The 22682-nt window shown below is 48.7% G+C and overlaps 1 protein-coding gene and 1 long non-coding RNA gene across 4 annotated transcripts in view; one reads left to right on the top strand and one right to left on the bottom strand.

Annotated features, from left to right (window-relative positions):
• Nucleotides 1–3456: 3456 nt before the first annotated feature.
• VEZF1 (vascular endothelial zinc finger 1) lies at nt 3457–18187 on the top strand. Of its 2 annotated transcripts, XM_041720144.2 has the most exons (7): nt 3458–3735; nt 9009–9706; nt 10434–10497; nt 11482–11665; nt 13109–13330; nt 15375–15419; nt 15768–18187. In XM_041720144.2, the coding sequence occupies exons 1-7, from the start codon at nt 3703–3705 to the stop codon at nt 16193–16195; spliced, it is 1674 nt and encodes a 557-aa protein (XP_041576078.1). In that variant the 5' UTR covers nt 3458–3702; the 3' UTR covers nt 16196–18187. The 2 variants fall into 2 exon arrangements, with proteins under 2 accessions (XP_041576080.1, XP_041576078.1); XM_041720146.2 differs by lacking the exon at nt 15375–15419 and having other exon boundaries at nt 3457–3735.
• The window catches only part of LOC121470935 (uncharacterized), a 6913-nt gene continuing 504 nt past the window's right edge, over nt 16274–22682 (bottom strand). The window contains exons 2-3 of one of the 2 annotated variants that reach the window (XR_012051494.1): nt 18995–22157; nt 16274–18476 (exon numbers count right to left, since the gene is read on the bottom strand). This is a non-coding gene — a long non-coding RNA (uncharacterized lncRNA). Of the gene's footprint in view, nt 22158–22682 lie in introns of both variants that reach the window. The other variant, XR_005982258.2, reaches the window with a different exon arrangement.

Below are 22682 nucleotides of genomic sequence, written 5' to 3'. Positions count from 1 at the left end.
TTTCCTTTTCCTTTTCCTTTTCCTTTTCCTTTTCCTTTTCCTTTTCCTTTTCCTTTTCCTTTTCCTTTTCCTTTTCCTTTTCCTTTTCCTTTTCCTTTTCCTTTTCCTTTTCCTCTGCCTAGTAAATGGGTTGTTTCTCCCTGCAGCACCTTCCACCCTCGCTTTGCTGCGGGTCAGGGATGCTCGTCCAGCAGGAGCTGGGCGCTGGGAGACCGTGGGATGCTCTTCTGAGGATGCTGGATCACCCCAGGGTTCCTCCCGCAGGCACACTCTGCTTCCACCCCTGATTCCCGCAGATGGAATTCGCTGTCTCTGTTCAGTGTCCCTGATCACTTTGAGAGGGAATCAAGGCTGCAAAGAGAGAAAGCGAAGACAGAACTTGGGAAATTGCCTGCGGGGAGCACATTCTCAGCACCATCAGCGCAGCTTATTTACACTCTCGAGGGCTCTCCAGCCCCACGGAGCTGCGAAATTCAAAGCCCGCTGTGGCACTCAGAGCATGAACAGAAAGGGGCTCCTGCAAAGCTGAAATATTTGGCCACAGTCTCTATTGTAAGCGGTGCAAGCACACGCAGCCCAGCAGAGCGGAGCAGGGGCTGTCAGCAGCAGCTCGGGGATCCCATGCGGTGCTGGCACCGGGCAGAGCGCGGCTGTGGCACCGAGGGGCAGCTCCGGTGCTGGCCCGGCCCTGGCGCTGCCCACCAGCAGCCTGGGCACTGGCACTGGGGCAGGAGACCCCCGGCAGCATTCCCTCCTTCCTAACAATGTGGGAAGTGCCAGGGGAGAAGAAGGGAAGGTTTGAGTTTGAAAAGGCAGAAAAGTGCAGCCTCGGGAGGGTGGTAAATGGGCCACACGGCTCCCAGTGCCCTAGAAATTCCCTGTGCCTGCACAGCGGGGCGGCTGCTGATGCTATCGCTGTCCCAGCTCCACGACTGAGGGAGCTGCAAGGTATAAATTAAATAACACAACACTTCAAGCCGCCTGTTATGTGGGTTTGTCCTAAGCAGCGCTGCTTTAATTAAGATGGAGAGTTTACAAATCTAACCTTTGTTTATTCTGCTTTGGGGCATATATAATGTAAATATGTGTTTTCAAACACTGCGGCTTTTTAGACTTCCAGTTATAATTCTGGGTAAAGGAAGGTTCGTCAGGCTTGGCACAGACTTGCCCTTTCTAAACAGAGCTCCAGCGAGTCCTTCCCCCGGGGAGTCCCAGCGCCGGGGTGAAGCGGGGCTGGGAGGGCCCAGCCTGGCACTGCCCTGGGGGAAGTGGGCTCCAGCTCCTCCAGCTCCGTTTCCCTCTCGTCTGACTTAGCTGCGAGTCTGGCAGGTTTTGTTCCCGTGTCCCCTCTCGCTCCTTGAGCTGTGAAAACAAGAACAGAGTTTAGGCGGCTACGTGCGGGTCGGGATTTCTCCGATGAGTCAGTGATACGCTTGGGTAGTTTTCTTAGCCTTTAATTGAAGTGAGTGTGAGCCCTTAACAAAGAGCTCTCCCAAGTCTTCCTTAATAAGCGTTAACAAAAATAACCGAGCGGCCGGGAGGGAAATAACCAGGGCGGCAGTGGTGTCCCCTGTCCCCGAGCGTGGGGTTCTCCTGCGGGCAGCACCGGGCTGGGAACGGGGACACGGGGCTGATCCAGCTGATCCCACGGCTGGGAAAAACACCTGGGATGAGCACAGACCATCTCCAGGAGAGCGGGGCTGCTGGAGTGCTGCACTGGCAAACCCCTTTGGCTCCTTTTTTGGGTGTTTTTCTCAGTGAGAAGCTTCTGCAGAGCAAGGGTGATATTTTGCAGTTTCCAGTGCTGCGTATCAGCATGGAACTTTAGTGTGGTGCAGACAGGGGGGCCAAAAGCAAGCAGGCTCCAAACTCCCTGAGGCAGAGAGACCCTTGGGGCTGCAGGTGCTCCCAAGCAGGCCGGGCCGCTCCAGGCAGCCAAGCCCACACGTAGTCACAAACTTCCCTCTGGGGTCACAAGGCTGAGAAACTCTTTTTTGTTTCAAATGCAAACACATTTTGACATAACCACTTGACTCCGGCGCTGGAGTTTCAAGGGAAAAAGCCTGAGAGGCGTGAAAGAACCGCAGGCATCTCTCGGAACAGAACAAGGACTGTTTTGCAATGCTCTGGGAAGGTGAGGAACTGCCTGGGGAGGGCTGGGGACCAGCGCTGCAGGAGCCGGGTGCCCTGCCCAACACTGAGCCAACAAAGGCACAGCTGAGCCGGCAGGCTGGGACCCCTGCTGCGTGTCCCCTGGTCCCTGCTCTGTCCCCATTGTCCCTCCTGCCTGCTGCACCGAGCTGCTGCTTCAGGACCGGCCTTTGCATTATCTGTGACAGGAGACAAGAGAAACCACCGGGCGTCCCACACGGGAGGAAGTCACAGGGGCCAAATTCAGCCCTGCACACTGCAGCCAGGGCACCCGGTGCTGCCGAGGGCTCGGACGATCAGCAGCGATCCAGGCCTGAGCAAAGAGGATTGACCAGAGCTGGGGGAAAATAAATAATAAAGTGCTGTAAGCCTGTTCTCATCTCCCCAGTGGCAGGGAAGGCAAAGGGAGGTCAGGATTAAAACCTCCTTCGTGTGACAGGGTTAAACCTGCCACACTCAGGTGTCAAAGAAATGCCGGGTGTCCCTCAGATGCCACCTGAGGCAGGGCACAGATGTGGCCCGCATCTTTCCCTGTCCTGGCAGCACCAGGGAGGTGCAGGGAGCCGTCCCCGGGCCCGTCGTGCTGCCTGTCAGGGACGTGCTTGGTGTATGTAAACACGTAATTAACGGTACGTATGTATTTAGTTGCTGGTGGCTACGATTTGCATGCTTGCGGAAGATGCCTCAGGTACGGGCGAATCCACCCGGCTGGTCCCGGGGACGTGTGCGGGGTCAGCGCATCGCCCGGGGGACACGGCCCGGCCCGGGGGACACGGCCCGGCCCGGCCCGGCCCTGCTGGAGCCCGGCCAGGCGGGATGCGAGGCAGGGCCGGCCCCGGGGGGCTGAGGGGAGCCCGGGTGGGTGAGGGCGATCCCGGCTGTGCCGAGGCGGCGGCGGCGCCGGGCGACCCCCGGGGCGGCCCCGAGCTCAGCCCCCCCTCCGCCCCCGGCGCTGCCGCCCGCCCGCACCCGCGGGCGAAGCCGCCCCCGCCGCTCCCTCCCTCCCTCTCTCCCTGCCTGCCGGCGCGGCGGGCGGGCGGGGAGGGGAGAAGGGGCGGGCGGGCGGCTCGGCGGCCGCGGGGCCGGGCCGGGGCGGGCGGCGGCGGCGGCCCCGGACAGCTCGGCCGCTCCTCCATCTTCTCTCGCCACAGCTCGGCTTCCCCAGCCCGGGACCGGCCCATTGCCAGCCCCGCGGGGGGGGGCGGCCGGCCCGCCGCGCCGCCCCGGCCCCGCCGCCCGCGCCGCCGCCTCGCCGCGCCGCCCCGGGCCCGCCGCCCGCCCCGCGGCGAGGGGAGCGGCGGGGGCGGCGCCGCGGCCGCCCCGGTCATCGCCGCCCCGCCGGGGCGCCGCGCCGCCGCCTCCCCCCTCTGGGCCGCAGTGGTGCAGCCCGAGGTTAGCGGAAGCGGCCGCTCGGCGCTGCCATGTTGAGCCGCCGCCGCCGCCGCCGCTTTGTTGTCGGCTCCATGTAGCTGCGGCCCGGGGGAGGGAGCGACGGGGGGACCGCCCGCCGCAGCCGCCGCCGCCGCCGCCCGGGGCCGCGCCGCCCCCGCCATGGAGGCCAACTGGACCGCGTTCCTCTTTCAGGTGAGGCCCCGCGGCGGCGGCGGCGCTGCCCGCGCCCCCCCCTCTCCCTCCCTCCCTCACGGCCGCGGCCCCGCCGGTCCCCGCCGGGCCGGGCTGTCACTCAGCGCGCCCGCCCGGCCCCCGCCCGCCCCCGGCCCGGCCCGGCCCGGCCCGGCCCGGCCCGGCCCGCCGGCCCCGCGGCTCCGCTTCTGCCTCCTGCACTTTCTCCCTCCGCCGCCGCCCCGCAGCGCGCTCCCTTCCCGCTTTCATTGCAAACCACCGATATTCCTGTTTATATTTTATTTATTTCCCTCGTAAAACGTGAGATCGCGCTTTATTTATTTTTTTTTTGGTGTTTGCTTGTTTTCCTTTCCCCCCTCGTCCAAAGAGATAAACAACAACAGAAAAAAAAATAAAAAAACCCCCACGAACAAAAAAAAAAAAAAAAAACCAACCCCAAGCTTCCACCGGACTCCAACAAAACCCCGATGGAACAAACGCCGTGTCTGGGAGAATAAATTAATCCCTCTTTAAACAGCCTGACTCAGGGCCGGCTGACGAGGGAGCTTGTTTTCTTTTAAAATAGGACGCGAGCGGGCCGGATTTCTGTAAAAACTGGCGAAATCCTAACGGGAATGGGGAGGAATAGGGACGGTGGAGCGTGCAACCCCTCCCTTTGCCAACTGAGTCACAATTTTCCCCCTTTCTGTCGGTGAAAGACTGACTTAAAAACACCGCTGTTTATGTAATTCCGAAGAAAATCCAATGTACCAGAAAAAAAAAAACCTAAGGGGAGAAAAAAAAAAATCTTTGCCTGGCTTTTGTGAGCCTCGCGAGCCCTTTCTCACTGGATTGTTTTCTCCTGGATTTTTTAAAAAATATTTTTGAGCTGGAAAACATAAAATGTGTGATTGCAGTAGCAGCTGCCGAGGGAAAAAAAAAAAAAAAGCGCCCAGCACATCACCTTTCTCAAGGTAAAATAATCCTCTTTGCACGTTCCTGGTGGCGGCCGCCCGCTTCCTCACTGTCCTCCTCGGAATTAAACCCAGACCCAACCCGTGACACGAGTTTGAAAACCTGAGTTGAATGAATAAATCCGCGAATAAAGAGCGAGCACCATTCCTTTAGGGAGGAAAAATTCGTCCCTTGCAAGTAGCAAGGGATGAGTCACTGCTCGGGTTCTGTGCCTCGGAAAACACGCCGGGAATGTTCGGGGAGCCGGTACCGGGAGCTGGGCGCTGGGTGTTCCGCCTTGCCGCGATGGATGCGGGCGATGCCATGGACTTGGGCTGAGCTCTGGTGAATTATTTCTCACTCTAGTGGGCAGTTGTGATTCGCACGTAGGAAACTTCACGCTAAGAAGTTAATCTGCTTAGTTTAGGGCCATCTCCCTCCGAGCCGGGGCTGCTTTAGTGCCTTGCTGCCTCCCAGCTGAGCGTTTTCCAGGGGAAATTTTTCCTGGGCTGGCAGGACTGTATTGCAGCAGGCTGAGAAATGCCAAGTAATGCTTCAAGTACGTGTCCAGCTCCTCGCTGCTCGTCCGTGCTTTTCTGAAGGTGCTGAGTTTTGAAGTAGTGATGTCACACACTGATTTAGGAGTCAGCTTTGCTGCTTTTAATTAAGGAGTCAGCAGTTCACTTTCTGAAAGTGCAACTCGGAAGCATCTTCATAAAACTGTGACGTTTCCTCTGATTTTTTTTTTCCCCTCACTAAATAATAAAGCTTTCAGAGCTCCTAATAAGTGCTGGATATTGTTTCTTGAGTGGTCTTGTTAGAATCAATGATTTGGGGTGCAAGTGTGCCAATGCACCCAGCAGAAAGCAGCAGTGAGGTAGTCCTGATGTGACTTTCATTTTTCTTCTTCCCATTCTCCCAGCAGCACATCAGCCCCGATCCAGCTGATTAGTTAAAACTAGTTAAAAAGCGTGGATTTAAAAGCCTGTCCCCAGTGTCAGTTAAATAACAAATGGAAGTGACTGAATATTCACACTCGTTCTTCCTGGGGGGAGTGTTAAACCAAGTGTTCGTTCCAGCTGGGACAGGATTCCTAAGGGACTGCTTGATATGTGGAATATAAAGTTGTCATTTTTAGCCAAATGTTTTTAGAGGAGGTTTCGATGCCTTAATTTTAGTCCTGTAGCAGTGGGCTGTGCAACTGTAAACCGTTCCTTCCAAATAAAGTTGTTTGATTGTTTTTAGGTGGCATTTTGATGAATTGTATCCCTTTCTAAAGAAACAATCGTGCTACTGAATAAGCAGTTCTTGTTTGGATCTTCTTAGTCCCCAAAATGCATAGCTGGAAAACCACTTTTAGGATGTGCTCGGGAAGTGAAAGTTGTATCTGTTAATGTGAGGAGGACTCATCCATCAGATGGAGTGTTCAAGATATGACTCATGCTAATTTGTTGCTCTCACATTAAGGCTGGAGCACAAAAATATTTTAGCCTCTGGCATTGGAAGTTCACAATGCCACATCCTACTCTCTGGGTCATGAATTGCAGGGTTTTTTTGTTTACTGCCCCGCAAGGAGAGAAGGAATTAGTGACAGAACAAGGGGATTTTGCAGGAGAGCCTGTCCCAGGCCATCAGAATATCTCCAAAATGTTGACTTGACTTGACGTTAATGCTGGGTCAAGTAAAACCGTGGTCAGAGCCTGCATAGCTGCGCCTGCCAGAGGCGTGCAGCAGGTGCTGGCTTCCCTTCTCCAGCAGGGAGTTAAAAAAAATGCTGCCTGATCCTTTTTTAAAAGGCTTTAACAGCCCTTGGAAACTGAGGAACACGGCTGGTGGCAGAGGGGCTGCGAGGAGCGCGGTGCCGTGAATAATGCTGGCTCCCTCGGAACCGAGATAAGCAGACTTATATAAGCAGCAGCTCCACAGCCTCTAGCTTGATGAATATACATTGTTTTATGTCCACTGTCTCCATCCGATCTGTAGGAATAAGTGCATCATTACCTTGAAGTGCTGACGATTCTTTGAGGCTTAAAAATATCCATAAACTGCCTAAGTTTGAACCTTGTCCAAAGGATTTGGGCTCTCCATTATCCGATCTGCTAGGTCTGCCTTTGAAATTGTATCTCTGGAGCTATCACTAGGTGTTCTGCAGTGTCTTCTGGTGCAGTTTAACAACATTGTTTAATGCCAATTTGAAGTTGTAAAACATTTCAGATTTTTTTAAAGTTAAAATTGTGCTGAAGCGCACAACTTGCTCAGTATTGTGCTGTCGGTGTGTATCATGCAAACTCTTATTTCCATGCAATGTAGAAGTGTCAAAACCTTTTTAAAAACATGGAAAACAAATGGTTGAATATCCACAGTTGTCACTGAAGTGAGGGAGAAGTTTAATGGAGCTGCTGGGGCTTGTGCCGTGCCCTGATTTAGCAGCGTCGCCTCCAGGAGAGTTCTGGATGCAGCTCTTCAGCAATGGCTCCCTGAAATAAAGCACCCCTCGGGCTGTTGTGCGAGGTGGCTGCTGTGGCCAGGCAGGTGTGCTCATATCCAGCCTACCTGTTGCATCCCGAGCTTCGGCACAGACAGATCTCAAAAGCAGAAGCAGCTGGACAGCCTGGCCTGGCTCCTAATGATTCCTGCAAATTTTGTCTCCTGTTAGTGTCTGGAGTCCAGGCTTTCTCCTGTGAGCTGTTTTCCTGTCAGATAGGCTTGGAGTGTTTGGGAGCTTGTATTCTTTCCCACGTGAGTTACTGTTTGAATCCACCCGTGGCTTTTATCCAAAGATCACCAGCATCACGCTCCCAAAAAGTGAGATTGGAGTGATGCAGGAGCTGCCCCACAGCAAGGGAGAGATGCTCTGCAGGGGCTGTAGTCCCTGCTGCGATCCAGGCAGGCAAAGCAGCCAGGATACAACTGGGAAAAAGGCCCAAAGTGAGCTTCTGGAAATACTGGCTTGTCCAAAGGACGTGTTGAAATGGATTCCCATGGGAAGAGCATTAGCCTGAGTGCGCCTCCCAGTACTGTCCACCCCAACAGATGTAAAAGTAGACAGGTCAGGGTCGAGCACTGGCACAGTGTTTTATTCATCTCTCCCAGCTTTGAGTCACGTTATTTTGTGAGGAAAACCATAGGAAAGGAGTCCTGGAAGGCTGATCTAATGGGAATGCAAGTTTCCCCAAACTCAGCTTTGGGCCTGGCACGCTGCATTAATAACGAGCCTGATTTAAAACTGGTCTGATGAGACCGAGGCACATCTTGAATACAGATGCACTTAAACTGGCTTAAGGTGCTGGAGTGATTTATTTTAATGCTCCATTAGGCTGAATTGGTCTGTGTGGTTTCTAAACCACATTAAAATTGTATCTGCCAGGGTTTTGTCCCAGTCTGACTGGATGAGTTTTAATAACAGTTTTTCTGCCTTAGAATAACCACGCGTGGTGCAGCACAGCCCATGGCAGGCAGGCTGCAGCTCAGCTGAGCGGTGCTGGCTGTGGGCCCCCCCTTCCCTTCCCTGGAGCTTCTGCCACAGATTCTGTAGTTCAGAGTTGGTTGGTATTGGCTGCTTTCAAACAGCCTTCAGGGTTTATTCCCAACACCCCTGAACCGTGTTCTCCAGCATCTCTAGATGTCTCCCAGTGTGTATCGATCAGGTTCTCTTCCCAGCACAAAGTAGCTGCTGACGAAGAGAAAAAGGCTGCGCCGCTGTTCTTGTTAGTTCCAGACGCAGAGAGCACAGTGGTCAGTGGATAAATGCATCAGGAACCTGCTAAATATAGAGATGTGGCTTTAGACAGCACCTGATTCCAGTTGCTTTGGTTTCAGTGCTGGCACAGGGGTATGAACACACTGTTTAAATAAGACGCCTTATCGCCTCCTGGCTCTCTGTGGCTGCGGTTCAATTCTCAGTGTGCACTAAGCTCAGCTTAAAGGTGGGGCCTTATTTTGCAACTCCTGTCAGTACCTTCATCCTCTCCAGAGATAGTCCTGGTGTGCCATCTGATACGATCATTATCAAAATGAGTTATCTGTTATGTAAAGATGAAATGCTGTTATTAAAAGATCTGACAAGCACCTAGTTGTCTTCCATAAAAAGTTGCCCTCCAGAAACTTAATAATTCCTTAATGGTTGTGCTGTGTCCTACACTTACCACAGGATCTGCACAGCCTGGGCATTTACAGCGTGAGCGGTTTATCTTGTCCAAAACCAGCATTATGTAACCTTCCCCCGTTGTTCCTTCCATGGCTTTTGGTCTAGAATGCGCTTCCCTGTCGTTTGTAAATGTTCTCACTGTGCCAGAGCGAGCACCCATCCAGAGAATTTAAGTGTGACTGTTTGGTTTTAGGCACACGAAGCCTCCCATCACCAACAGCAGGCAGCACAGAACAGTTTGTTGCCTCTCCTGAGCTCTGCTGTTGAGCCGCCTGATCAGAAGCCGATTCTGCCCTTACCAATAACGCAGAAACCTCAGCCTGCATCAGAAACATTAAAGGATGCTATTGTTGGGATTAAAAAGGAAAAACCTAAAACCTCCTTTGTGTGCACTTACTGCAGCAAAGCTTTCAGGGACAGCTACCATTTGAGGCGTCACGAGTCCTGCCACACAGGGATAAAGTTAGTGTCACGGCCAAAGAAAACTCCCACCACAATGGTGCCCCTTATCTCGACCATCGCTGGTGACAACAGCCGGAGTTCGCTGGTTTCCACTATCGCAGGCATCCTGTCCACAGTCACTACGTCTTCCTCTGCCACCAACCCCAGCAGCAGCGCCGGCGCCACGGCCATGGCAGTGACGCAGACGGTGAAGAAGCCCAGCAAGCCCGTGAAGAAGAACCACGCCTGTGAGATGTGTGGAAAGGCCTTCAGGGACGTCTACCACCTCAACCGGCACAAGCTGTCCCACTCCGACGAGAAACCCTTCGAATGTCCCATTTGCAATCAGCGCTTCAAGAGAAAGGATCGCATGACCTACCACGTGAGGTCTCACGAAGGTGGCATCACGAAACCCTACACCTGCGGTGTTTGTGGAAAAGGCTTCTCAAGGTACCGTGTAGCAAATCCCAGGCATGCTCCGCTATTGGCTTTTCAGCAGCAAGAAGGGTTGAGCTCTGTGGTAGTGAGGAGCTGGGAGAACCAAACTTCTGAGGAGATTGGTGAGGGGATAGAGAGCCTTGTCTGCAGTTAGCTTGGGGGAGTCTCCATCTGAGCAAGGTTAGCAGTGGCCAGGAGTGGTCACTGTTTCAGGAGAGTGGTTTGAAATGGTTTCTCGGCCTCATCCAGGTGCCACAAGATGTGTGTCTGTGTCACTGGGGGTGGGCACAGGGCCCCTTCACCAGCCTTGCCATGGTCTGTGACCAAATGGGTCAGGGCAGGGAAGCTGTTACCTGGTCTTACAGCAGGGTGGAGGGCACTGACAGAGCTCAGGGGGAGCTTGCCCTGCTGCTGGCTCTGTTTGTACCTGTGCTTGCAACAGAGAAAACCTCAACCTTTGGAGCTTCTGCGCTCTCACCTTTACACAAGGTGTGACCAAAGGTGCCATTTTCAGGTGTGTGAGGAGAAGAGAGTGAAGTTTTAAACCGCAGGTTGGTTTTAAGCTGTGAGCTGTTTCAGGTGAAGCCCCTGGTAGGTGAGGGGAAGGGATTTACCCTGGCTGTCAGAGGGATGGGGCTGCAGGGAGCGACCAGCGCGGTGCCAGCACTGCTAGCCAAGGTGTCCTGGTTCTGTGTTGGTAACAGCGTGCACTTTTCTCCTGTTCCTCTCTTTCTTGCAGGCCTGATCATTTAAGCTGTCACGTTAAACATGTTCACTCAACAGAGAGACCCTTCAAATGCCAAGTAAGGGCTAAAATGGTTTATTAAGAACAATACCTTATTGTGTCAGTAGAACTCAGGTGAATCTTTCCAGAACTGTATTTACTCCTGGATTTTTGAAAAGCAAGTTTAGAAAAAAGGAACGTTTGCCACCACACCACAGTGCTGGAGTTCTGGTGGAGCTTTGAAAAGATGCCATGGTTGCCTTTTTAGGAAGATTAGAGGCTTTTTGCTTTCTTGGAGAACAGCACAGTTGCTCTGTTTTGCCATATGCTTAACGTAGTAGTAGGATTGTAGCAGCATCCTCAGCTTAGTGCTCATTTCTGGGGTAATGTGTGCATTGTGTTTCTCAGTGTGTTCCAATCAAATGTCTTTCTCAGCACATCTATTTAAAATGGGTGGAATGGTTGATTCTGGATCTGTTATTTTGCTGGAAGGGGAAAGCAAGTTGTCCTGAATTGATGACTGAATCTAGGAGAAATAATTTGATTGCCCTTGAACAATTAACTGTTTTGCTTGGAATATCCATGCTTATTCCAACCTGTTTTAGTGACTCATCTTATTAAATAAAAGCTTTGGGTAAAAAGAATAGTGTTAGGAAAAGGTTTTGTTTCCTTGTTCTGGATGGGAGCAGAAGTAATTGAGCAGTGTAAGGTACCAAGTTCATATTTGTACAGTAAAATTACATTAGAAACCAACTTTGCCTATTGTAGGTGTTTTTTATAAGCTCCCTCTTGCATTGGTGGGTAAGGCAACCCACCGTTTCCAGAAAGTTCAAGCAGTATAGAATATGATTTTTGTCCTGATTGTCTCAGAAGCGAATTCCATTCTCAGTCTCTGCTGAGTAGTTAGATTTTTGTTTCTCTATAAATACAGGTAAAACTTAAAGTTGTCAATGCACTTAGGGTACTGCTAGGAGCTGCAGGGTAGCGTGGACTCGCAGTGGGCCTGTAGGTGATGCTGTGCTGCTCTGTCTGCACCTCAAGTGTAACTTTGTTCTCCATCCAGACGTGCACTGCTGCCTTTGCCACCAAAGACAGACTGCGGACACACATGGTGCGCCATGAAGGAAAGGTATCGTGTAATATCTGTGGTAAACTTCTGAGTGCAGCATATATCACCAGCCACTTAAAGACACACGGGCAGAGCCAAAGTATCAACTGTAATACCTGTAAACAAGGCATCAATAAAAGTAGGTGAACGTTTTACAAACATTTCTAATAACAATGTGTTTGCCAAGGGAATTGCCTTTGATGACATTAAAATGCAGCTATGTGTCTGTCAGTCTGGGTGGTCACACCTCCTAAAAGTAGATCTTTAGTAACAGAATGTGCTTCAGCTCAAGAATTGGCGTGTGTGGAGTTGTTTGCTGCGAGACTGTGCTCTCATCCCTTGGGAATGCCCTGCAGTTCATGACAGTGACCCATCTCTTGAAGAAGAGAGTTCCCAAGATTTCTCACCTTTTAAGTTCAGTGCTGCTTCCTCAACTGTGCAGGTCTAAAAGTCCAACAGATAATCTGGAGATTTTAGACCATTTAAGAACTGCTAAGATTTGCCAGGTTTCGGGTCTGAAGCCTCATCCAAAGCTCATCAAAATCAGGAGAAAGATTTCTCTGCTTTCTCTGAGCTTTGACCCTGGGGCTCAGTGTTTCCTCCCTCAGGCAGTAGCTGACAAGAAAAGGATTTAAATCCAGCCCTGATAGGTTTTGGGCATTAATGGCATCTGACTGGTGGTGTGCAGGAGGTCAGATGAGATGTTTGTAATAGCTCCTTCTAGACTTAAACTCTGGACCTGGGAATGCCTAGCAAGCAAATGAAGACTTGACTTCCAAATTTTCCCTATTAAAATGCCTGTAACTTAAGTTAGCCCCACATGGTTAGTAATATAAAACGTGTTTTCAGAAGAATAAAGAGGCAGAAGTAAGGAATGTCTTTGGAAACTTTGTCCTTAAAGTCTTTGAACTGTATTAATTTACAACATCTTTGCAGTTCCTGTTACTCCTGGATAATGTAAAGGTACTGGGAATGTCGGAAATGCCTGAATGTTGAGCTTAGTAGGAAATTTGGATATGAAGTATTTTTCAAGGTACAGGGTTACAACTCTGGCTTCCCTAGCCAGTTTGGTGGTGCTAAGCCAGTTCACATGAGGCATTTCGAGCAGTTGTTAGAGGTGGAAATGTTGAGCTGTACTGTGGCCAGAGAATAGTGACAGGCTGTTCTCTGATGTAAACTGAATTTTTTAAGTTATACTTGCAATAAAAAGTAAAAAGTCTTTTTTAAATTATTTTTCATTTTTAAGCCATAGCTAAAGTTTAGAAAAAAGTGGATTCAATTTGAGTTCTGGAGACTAACTGGAGTCTTTCATTTCATTCTTCCTAAATACAAACTAAATAATGACAAAAGTCAGTTTTGGCACTTAAAGTAGATGTTCTTGAGTTATGTTTTGGTTTTTAGCTCTTGGAAAAGTAGTTTTATGAAGCACAGAATTAATGATATTATTTAAAACATCTCTGTGATTCTGTTCTTGGAATCCTGTGAGATTCCTCATGCCCTTTGTAGAAGTTGCCTTTGTGATCTCAGCAGAAAACTGAATAACTTTTCAAGGTGAATTTGTGTTCTTACTTGATTGGCATAGCATGCATGAGTGAAGAGACCAGCAACCAGAAACAGCAACAGCAGCAGCAACAGCAGCAGCAACAACAACAGCAGCAGCAGCAGCAGCAGCAGCAACAACAACAGCAACAGCAGCAGCAGCAGCAACAGCAGCAGCAGCAGCAGCAACACGTAACAAGTTGGCCTGGAAAGCAGGTAGAGACCCTGAGATTATGGGAAGAGGCCGTCAAAGCCAGGAAGAAAGGTAAAACAAACCAATATTGACGTGGGGGTTTGTGAGATAGGGCAGCTCACAGTCATACAGGGAGTTGAGGGTGTCAGGAAGGATGTCTTACATGACAGTTTCATTCTTAGAAGTCATAGCTAAGAGAGAACAGGAGGAAACAGGTCCCAGAGGAGGGTGTGGTAAATGACCCGCTCATGACTTGGTCTCTGTGCTTGCCTGTGTTCCTAGAGCCATCAGCTACAGAGGGGAGCTTGTGTGTGCTCCAGGCAGCTGTGTGGGCTTTCACTTGCGTGTGTCTTTTAGCTGTGCTTGTGCTTGTTCACCCTGCTCACCTGTGCACACACACCCCCTCTGCCCTTGCATCAGCACCAGGGTGCACGTTGTGCTTCCTGTGTCCTGCTCATCTTCTCTCCCCCGCTGATTCCATCTGCTCTGTCATCATGGAACTGTCTTTGCACAAAGTTTTCTAGACCTCAGAGAACTTTCTCTCTCTGTTGCTTTGTTTCATTACAAAATGAGGTAATCAGTGCTCCTGTTTGGCATCAGTGCTGGCTCACAGCTGACCTCTACCCCTGCTGCTGTAGTTGACATGGGATTGCTGGTGTTGGTCATGGTGTCAGTTTGTAAGGGACAGATTGCTTCAGTTTAGTGGTTTTAGGATACAGTAGTTTAAATTCTCTCATTACTGCTGCTTATTTATTTCACAACAGTTTGATTATTAATGCCCATCATGTGACTTCATGGATTACATGTTTTAATAGTTCTTAATGACCACTGCTTACTGTTTTTCACTGGCTGTTTTAAGGAACGTTTTTGACTCACCTTATTTTTTCCTTTTCTCTTAACCTTCCTTTCAATTCTTCAGTCTGTTTTTGTTTTCTAGGCTCTTGCTTGTGTTTTAGGCTGCTTGCTTCCTTTACTCTTGTTTTGCCAGTAATTGAATTCTGTGATCAGACAGTGCAGAAACAGCTTATTCATGTTAAAATGCAGTGATAACAGAAGCATTACATATCATCAGGCCACTAAGTAGATAAAGCAAATGATGTTTGATTTAGAAAATCACTGAAAATTATTTTCTGCTTGTTCTTTCCTATGTCTTTTTTCCTTTCTTATTGAGAGTGTTGAATATGCTTTAACAGAATAGTGGTTTGGAGCAGGAGAGGGGTGAGGGAGTTGGGTGGGTAACAGTGGTGTCACGCTGGTGCTTTTAGCTTAACTGGGGAAGGGGCATGTGTGGGATGTGTCTTGGGGTGTGACTGTGCTTGAAGGTGAAGTTAGACCAGTCAGTGCCATGCTTGAGCTGCTCTTTCCATGCTGGTTTTCCTGTGCTAGTTCCACTTGTGGTGGCTTTACAACACTAGATGGGACTCTTTTTTTTTTTTTTTTTTTTTTTTTTTTTTTTTTGGTCAAGTACAATTTATTTTCACAATTTTTTTTTTTTTTTTACTCTTTCCCTTCCTCTCCACCCCTCCTAGCTGTGGACTTTGAAGAACCAACAGTAACCCTTGAATGGGGCTAATGTTGCTTTCAAAGTTATATTTGTATTGCCCCAGAGGCAAAGTGGACTCTTTGCTCCTGGCTTACCTCTGACACGTGGGTGTAACTGAGCTTGGGGTCCTGCCCTACCAATGTGGAAGCAGCCACGACTTAGTACTGTTGATGCAGAGTGTATTTCCCCGGTTTCTTAGCAGCCAGCCCCTCCCCGTTCCCGTTCCCTGCTCCCGGAGCCTCCCGGTGTGGGTAGCCGGCAGGTGGTGCTGATGGATGTGCAGTGATTCCCGTCCCCCCCCTCCCCAGCCCCGGCCTCCTGGCTCTCCCCTGCTCTGCACTTCTGTCCTGCTTGCTGCAAACCCCCCAAACAACACGGCCTGGAGCTGGAGCTGTGTGAAAGCTGAGGAGCTGGGGGGGGTTGAGGGATGTGCTGCTGGGGTAGCCTTGAAGTAGAGGTATTGTGAGCAGTGGAGCAGTTTTGTAGCAATAATTAAGACTGAAATAAGCAGGTAAATATTGAAACGAGCTTTGCTTATCAGTCCCTAATAATGACTTTTTAAAACCTTCACAGAATGTCAGTTCACCTTTGAGAAGGCTATAGAGTACGTACCATTCGGTATGTACACTCTCTCCTCTATTTCTACTGTTCCTCTTGGGAGGATTTTTTTGATTGTACAGTACTGTTTTTATGAACATGGAAAAAACCTCTTGCTAAGAAAACCTCACTTGACTTCTCAGGAAAAAAAAAAAATTACCTGCATGAGAGTTTGTATTTCCTGTAGGCTATAGAATGTTAACAGTTTTAACTTACTAATAATACCTAAAGAAAATTATTCCAGAATTTGTACTTGTTCTTGTTCGGTTTTTGGGTTTTTTTTGTTTTGTTTTGTTTTGTTTTAAATCTTGTCCACGGTTTTTTTTATGTGTTAAAAAACTTTTTGTCTTTTTTATGTCTCATTTTTAGAAGCTGCTAACTTGTGCCAAACCTCCACTGCTGCTACTACGCCTGTGACTCTTACTACTCCATTCAATATAACGTCCTCTGTGGCTTCTGGGACTATCACAAACCCAGTCACAGTGGCAGCTGCAATGAGCATGAGAAGTCCAGTAAATGTATCAAGTGCAGTTAATATATCCAGTCCGATGAACTTAGGGCATCCTGTAACCATAACCAGTCCTCTGTCCATGACCTCTCCATTAACGCTCACCACCCCGGTGAACCTGCCCACCCCGGTCACCGCTCCAGTGAACATAGCGCACCCCGTCACCATCACGTCCCCCATGAACCTGCCCACCCCCATGACGCTGGCTGGTCCCCTCAACATAGCCATGAGACCAGTGGAGAGCATGCCTTTCCTGCCCCAGGCCTTGCCCACCTCTCCTCCCTGGTAAACAAGTTCTAAACAGTATTAAAAAGGATTAAAATGGAATCCTTACCAGCAGTTCTTTTTTGGGTTTTGTTTGGTTGGGTTTTTGTTTTGTTTTGTTTTGTTTTGTTCTGTTGGGTTTTTTGTTTTGTTTTGTTTTAGTTAATAATAAATTCACTGGGGCAACACCATCAGAGGCCACAGTAGCATCTTCCCCTTGATTTGGCTCACATGGTTCAGGCTTGAGTTTCACTGGAGCACTTCATTTAAACTAAGTTTTACATTGTAGCTGACTGATGCTGAATTAGAGCAGATACTTACTTGCCAGAGTTTAAAAAAAAAGAAAAAAACAAAAAAAAAGTAATTTAAAAAACCAGTTTTATGTTTTATCCCCTCAAATTATAACTTAGAAAATTATTTTAAACTAAACACTAGCAAAGACCCCTCTGTATCTGTGACAGGGTGGATGGCTCATTTTAACCTGCCAGGCAAGTCCACTGTTTCTGAGCTAGTGTAGAACCTTTGTCTGTGTTGATGGTTTTTTGTTTGTTTTTTTTTTTTTTAATGAGTAAATGCATTACAATGTTGTCATTTTTTAAAAAATGCATTTTTGGAGAAAATATGCATTTTACCTTTGGGAATATGGTAATTTCAGGCAGCATTCCCTATGGGAAAGGTGATACCAGCTCTGATATGCAAAGCATATGATAACTTATCATTCTAACTTCAACATATAATAGGGATTGTGACCTGATATTTGGAGATGTAAATACTACCCAACATATTACCCTAAGGGAATAGAGCATTGTAGTCAACAATTTTTTAAAAAAAACCTGTTATTGTTTGGTGAGAAACAGCCATGGCTGACAGAAGAGGAGTCGAAATGTATGTAAACATGGTCTCTGAACAGTCAGACCCCCATGGGACTCTTATCTAGGAGCAAAAGGAGTGCTTGGAAACTTAAGGAAAATTGCTTTAAGCTGGAAGATTCTGGAGGCCCTGGGTGTGATTTTTATGCCCTCTGCCTCCCAGTCAGAGCCTGCTGGTGTTTCAGCAGGGGACAGAGGTGTTAGTTGTTCACTAGAAGTTTTGTCTTATATTAAATTGTATACAGTTTTTATTCTAACCACTAACTAGGTAGGATGCCCCTCCAGGACAAGCAGAGAGCGTCTTTTAATTTCTCCCCTATTTCTTAATCAAGTGTTGTGCAAATCTGTTCAACTTTGTAAATATTTGCAAACATCATCATTTTTACGTTATTCTTCTATTGTGTTAACACATTTCTATCAATTTGTGGGAGTTCTGGGGTGCTGAACTGTCCAGCCCAGAACTGCTCATAAATGGTCACACATGTTTAAGCTACATGTGCTTTTTTTCTTAACCTGTTTATCTGTACATAAAGTAGAAAGCAAAATCTAGGGAAACAGATATACTTTTTAGACTATCATGTCACATATTCACATTTTTAAAACTTTGTTTAAAAAAAAAAAACAAACCACCCTAAACCCAACCTCTACATTAAATAAAAAAAAATAGAAAAAAAAAAAGAAATTACAGTTGAGAGGTTTTTATCTTAATGAAGTTGAGAGCTCTGGAGATTAGCGTGTGCATTTTCACAGAGTGCTAGCAGGACTGACCAGTCACACTGGACTGCTTCCGTTCCTCCCCGGCCGTGTCCGTGCGAGCAGTGATTGCCAGGCTGCTGGCTCAGGTGACAGGTATCTGTATCCTTACGTGAAACTGTTCTAGGGGCTTGGACTACATAGTAAAACAAAAACAAACAAAAAAATAATAGAGCTTAGTGTAAAATAATTTTATAAATGATCTTTTGTACTTTAGGACATCAAATTGTACAACTTTTGTATATATAAAAGCTTAGGAACTTTCTGTTTAGCAGAAAGGAAACACATTCCTACACTTTTAATGTATATGTTTGTTATAATGTCCATGTAAACATATGCCCTATGTTTGTGCCTTTTAATTAGTTTGTCTCAATAAACAAAAATGTAGAGAAGAATATGTAGCTATGACTTTGTTACCACTGTTCTTACTCCAGGTGTGTAGAGGTCTTTGTTTCGGCCCTGTGTAGAGCCCGGCGTGCACGGCCAGCGCATGTCCCCAGCCCCGCTGCCCCGGCCCGCTGCCGCCTCCACACTGTCCTGCATGTTGGGACCTGTAGCTCCCCAGCCATCTCTGCCATCCCTGGCCACGACACCACCTTGCACCAGTTTTCCAAAGTAGGTATAGCCCTCTGGGTCTGGGTAACCACAGCGATGACCCTTAGGTGAAATTTGGGTATCCCTGAGCTTAAAAAAAAAAGGAACAAAAGCATTAAAAGCCAATATGAAAATGTGTACTAGAAGTGGTTATCTATGAATTACTTACAATAAACAGGTGTGAGACTTAATTGTATGTTGTCAATTACTGCAGTATTGACAGTGGGTCCCTTGTACAGCCAGATGTTATTTTTATCCCAGCAGTGTAGCAGTAGAATAAACACATTAAACACCGGCAAGGAAATTTTTCACCGTGACAGAGGCTTCCCAAACCACTAACCACAGTGCTCTTAGCGTGGCGTAGGAAAAGGGCTGTTTCCTTTTTATTTTATGTTGGTTCTGCTCGACTGTACCTGGTTTATGTCCACAAAGCTGCATTAGCTAATTGTCGACCTGTTTCATTTGTACTTGGGTAAACATTTGCTTTGTACCGTGTATTAATGGGTCCGAGGTGTGCTCCTCTGCTGTCTCAGTGCGGACATCAACTTCGCTCTGTAATGCCATCCTTGCAAATACATTAAGCTGTTTTTCTGATAAACAAAAGCTACCTGGTGTAGTAGTTTCTACGACGTGCATGCTCCCTGATAATCCGTGTCCGTGCCCGCTGGTGTGCCCGGGATCCACTGGCACCTCGCGCTGCCGAGTTCAGGCACTGAGAAAATGGTGGACGTGGAGAACAGATGCTCCTGTTACACCGAGTTAGTTTCTATGCAGCTGATGTGCTTAGCCTAGTTTATTTCATGGAAACTTTTAAGCTGGATGGAATCCAACATCCAGGGAAGCCTATTGCTGCCGCTGCTTCGAGTGGGGTTTATATCGAGCCCATTCAGGTCTCCGATTGCAAAGAGTTCAATAGGGGGTTTATTTTTTTCCTTCTGAAGTTTCCGTAAGCATTCAGCGTGAGGTGAATGGCTTAGCACCGGCCGAGAGAGAGCTTGAGGGCTGAATTTTGCCTTGGAAGGATGTGTGCCGTGGAAAGTCAGAGCAGTCAGATGGAGGGCACGGAAAGGCGTCCTCCGGGCAAGGAGAGCCGCGGGGAGGTGGCCACAGGGACGTAAGTATTGCAGCACAGCCAGCCACACTGCCAGCAATGGGGTGCAGGGTAAAAACGGGCTGGTTTTCTCTATTTGGAACATCCCAACACCTCCACAGAGTGTTAGGGGTGAAATTTGGGATGCAACCTTGTTTTCAAGCGTTACACCTGAATGTTGTAAATTGGAAAAGTTCTGTTCAGTCATGATGGATCAGAGAGAAACATGTTTTAGTTGCAGCATACAAGTTTAATTCTATTAGCCATTGATACAAATAAAACATTTTTTTCACCCTCTTACAACAGTTTTTTCCTTAGAGAGGCAGAAGAAAGAAGTATTTAATGTGTTTGCATTTGTCCACAAGAGGTATAAAGAAAACCGCCCAGACCCCAGTAAGCTGTTGAGCTGCAGCAATCCCAGGTTACATAAAGGGGCCGGGGCTGCTGGGGATTAGCTGGGGCATTCCGGGTGCTGATAAGCCTCCAAGTTCTGCTCGCTCTTCCCTCACTTTTATTTTAGAAACAGCCACTCTGAGCCATATCCTGAAAACTGCCTGGGGTTCATTTTCAAGGCTGTCGGGGTTAGATTCCCACCAAAGAGAGAAAATTGGAATTTCAAGAACGCTCAGGTTTTTAAAGCATCAAGCACTGTGGTAGGTTTTATCTCAGAGTCCCTGTACAGGAGCTGAGTTGTTGAGAAATGAATGACAGTTTCTCACAGCTGGGCCCTTCCAAAAAAACTCCTGCCCTGCTTCATTGGTAGCTTAGTTTATCCATCTCAAAAATAGATTTAACAGTAATTTCAAAACGTAGCTATTAAAAGCTCTTCAAGTTTTTTAATGCCATTGGGGTTTCAGTGCTTAAGTGGACCTTTGAACCAGTGCTTTTTAGGAGAAAAAGTGTAAGAATAAATCTCCTTGTCTCCTAACTGTCACAGAATAAAACAAATTAAACCTGATCCCCTTCTACGTATTTGTATAATTCAGCATGTTTATACTTCTTGCTTATCTTTGGGTTGTTCACTCACAGCTCCCAGCGCAGCAGCCGAGGGATGACAGAGGAACTACGTGCTAATTTTTATGTCAAAAATAGCTTTCACCTTTAAAGGCACACGCCTCAGTGGCTGTTTTCTAATTACAAAAGGAATGCCAAAGCTTCTCCCGTGAATCCATTTTACAGCTGTGTTCAGATTGGACTGTCAGCCCCTGGTTAAAATTGAGTGCTGAGGTCCTGACCTAGAAACAAACCTTTTTTGGTATTGCTTTGGAAAGAGTATTTCAGTGCTGAGGAGCTGAGCCAGGCTTTCCAGCCACGCGCCGGTGACAGCCGCAGCCTCGCGTCCTTTCGTCAGACTCTGCATCGCCCCGGAGCCCAGACCAGGACCACTGAGCAAGCCAGGCTTAGCATTCTGAAAATAATACATTTCTTGGTGCTGTTCTGCACGTTTCTGGGCTAGTCTATTGGAACGTGTCCCTGCTCTTGGTGGGGGCTTAGAGTGAGTTGAGCTTTGAGTTTCCCTTCCAGCCCAGACCGTTCCATGTTTCTATCATTTTTAGAAGTCCCAGCTTTTCCTTTAGGGAGGCATCAGTGCTTTCTGAAAACCAGACATTTGGCACCTGCAGTTCAGAGCACAGACCTGTGCTTTCCTTGCAGAGCATTTACAATCACTGCCTCCCAAACCGACCCATTTAGTAAAAAATAGGGCATTTTCCGGATGTGGGAAACCTTGTGTTTTCCAGAGAAGTCAGAAATATTCCATTCACCTTTTCACCAGTTCTCACCAGCTGTCAAGATGAAACCATTTCTGTTCTGTTTTCTGTGCAAGGTTTGTTTTTCAGGGAATTACCAGTTTTGTTGGAATTGGCTGAATTAAATTCACTATTTTAATTCTTCATAGTTGTGTATTTCTATGCCCATTTGTTTTTACTTCCTAGCATCATTAGCAGGTAAGACCCACATCAAAGGGATATAAAATTGCCTATTTTCCCTGAAACAAGCCTGGATTAGGAGGAGACTGCAGCCACCAAAGCTCACTGCAAGGCACTGTGCCTCGGGAGAGTCTGATCTGCGCTAACTTGGGGAAGAGAATGATGAGGCACATGTTCTAGGCACCGAAAACCGAAGGTTTGCCTCCCGTATTTCCACTCTTACTCTGTGTTTCATCAGAGCCTTCCACATCTTCACCCAGGACTGCTCAGCTCCTAGACACAGATCAAACGATGGAGTGGGACAAATCTCAGCTGTCCCGTGAGAGCTCTGGACCATCCCACACACATGCTCGGGCTCCAGCACCCACAGCCGTGCAGCCGAGCAGTTTCTGGCTGTGCAAGGTGCTGTGGGAGGCCGTGGTGCTCAGCGGTGCGGAGTTCTTCCCGCAGCAGGTCTGGAAGGTTTGCAGAGCCAGGAGGGAAGTGGAGGCTCTGAGCTGCTGCCGTTCGCTCTGGTGTCTCTGGAACGGGAAGTGTTTGCCCTGTGTAAACGGGCTCCTGTAATTTGTAAGAGGAGATCGCTTCCCGTCCTGAGCTGTCAGCCAGAGCGTGCGATGCGGGGACGGCTGTTTTCTGTCTGCTCCGAGTGATCCTTGTTTATAACCCGTCTGGGATGTTCAGCTGTGGGGCAGCAGGGCTGTCTCCCCTTCCTTACCACGAGACTGGAGGTCCAGGCTCCAGAAGCCTGGGACACTCCAAAGGTGTGCAAGAGTCTGAGAGCCAGCCTGGAAGTCTGGGATGGATCCATCCATCCATCCATCCATCCATGCACCCATCCATCCATCCATCCATCCATCCATCCATCCATGCACCCATCCATCCATCCATCCATCCATCCATCCATCCATCCATCCATCCATCCATCCATCCATCCATCCATCCATCCATCCATCCATCCATCCATCCATCCATCCATCCATCCATCCATCCATCATCCATCCATGCACCCATCTATCCATCATCCATCCACCCATCTGGATGCTGCTCCCTACACGCACCGGCCCCCAGGCCACTCACAGCCGGAGGTGTCAGCCCCATGGCTGGAGGCGCTGGGCAAGCCTGGGGACAGCGTGGGCACCCCGAGATCCCCAGGACCCCGTCAGGGCTCTCTCACCTCGGGGAGCGGCGGGGCCCGGGCGGTGCCGCCCCTCGGAGCCCCCGGCGGGGCCGCATCGAGCTCGGCGCTGCCCGCGGGGGGACAGCGGCCCGGGGCACACG

This window comes from Taeniopygia guttata, chromosome 19, assembly GCF_048771995.1.
Source record: "Taeniopygia guttata chromosome 19, bTaeGut7.mat, whole genome shotgun sequence".
Classification (NCBI taxonomy): Eukaryota; Metazoa; Chordata; class Aves; order Passeriformes; family Estrildidae; genus Taeniopygia; species Taeniopygia guttata.
Note: the sequence above shows the minus strand (reverse complement) of the source record. Positions and strands in the feature narration are given on the sequence as shown.

Coding starts and splice junctions, on each gene's coding strand:
- VEZF1 (XM_041720144.2), top strand. CDS start 3,703: ATGGAGGCCAACTGGACCGCGTTCCTCTTTCAG. Junction 10,498..11,481: donor AGAGACCCTTCAAATGCCAA/GTAAGGGCTAAA, acceptor TTCTCCATCCAG/ACGTGCACTGCTGCCTTTGC. Junction 15,420..15,767: donor TATAGAGTACGTACCATTCG/GTATGTACACTC, acceptor TCTCATTTTTAG/AAGCTGCTAACTTGTGCCAA.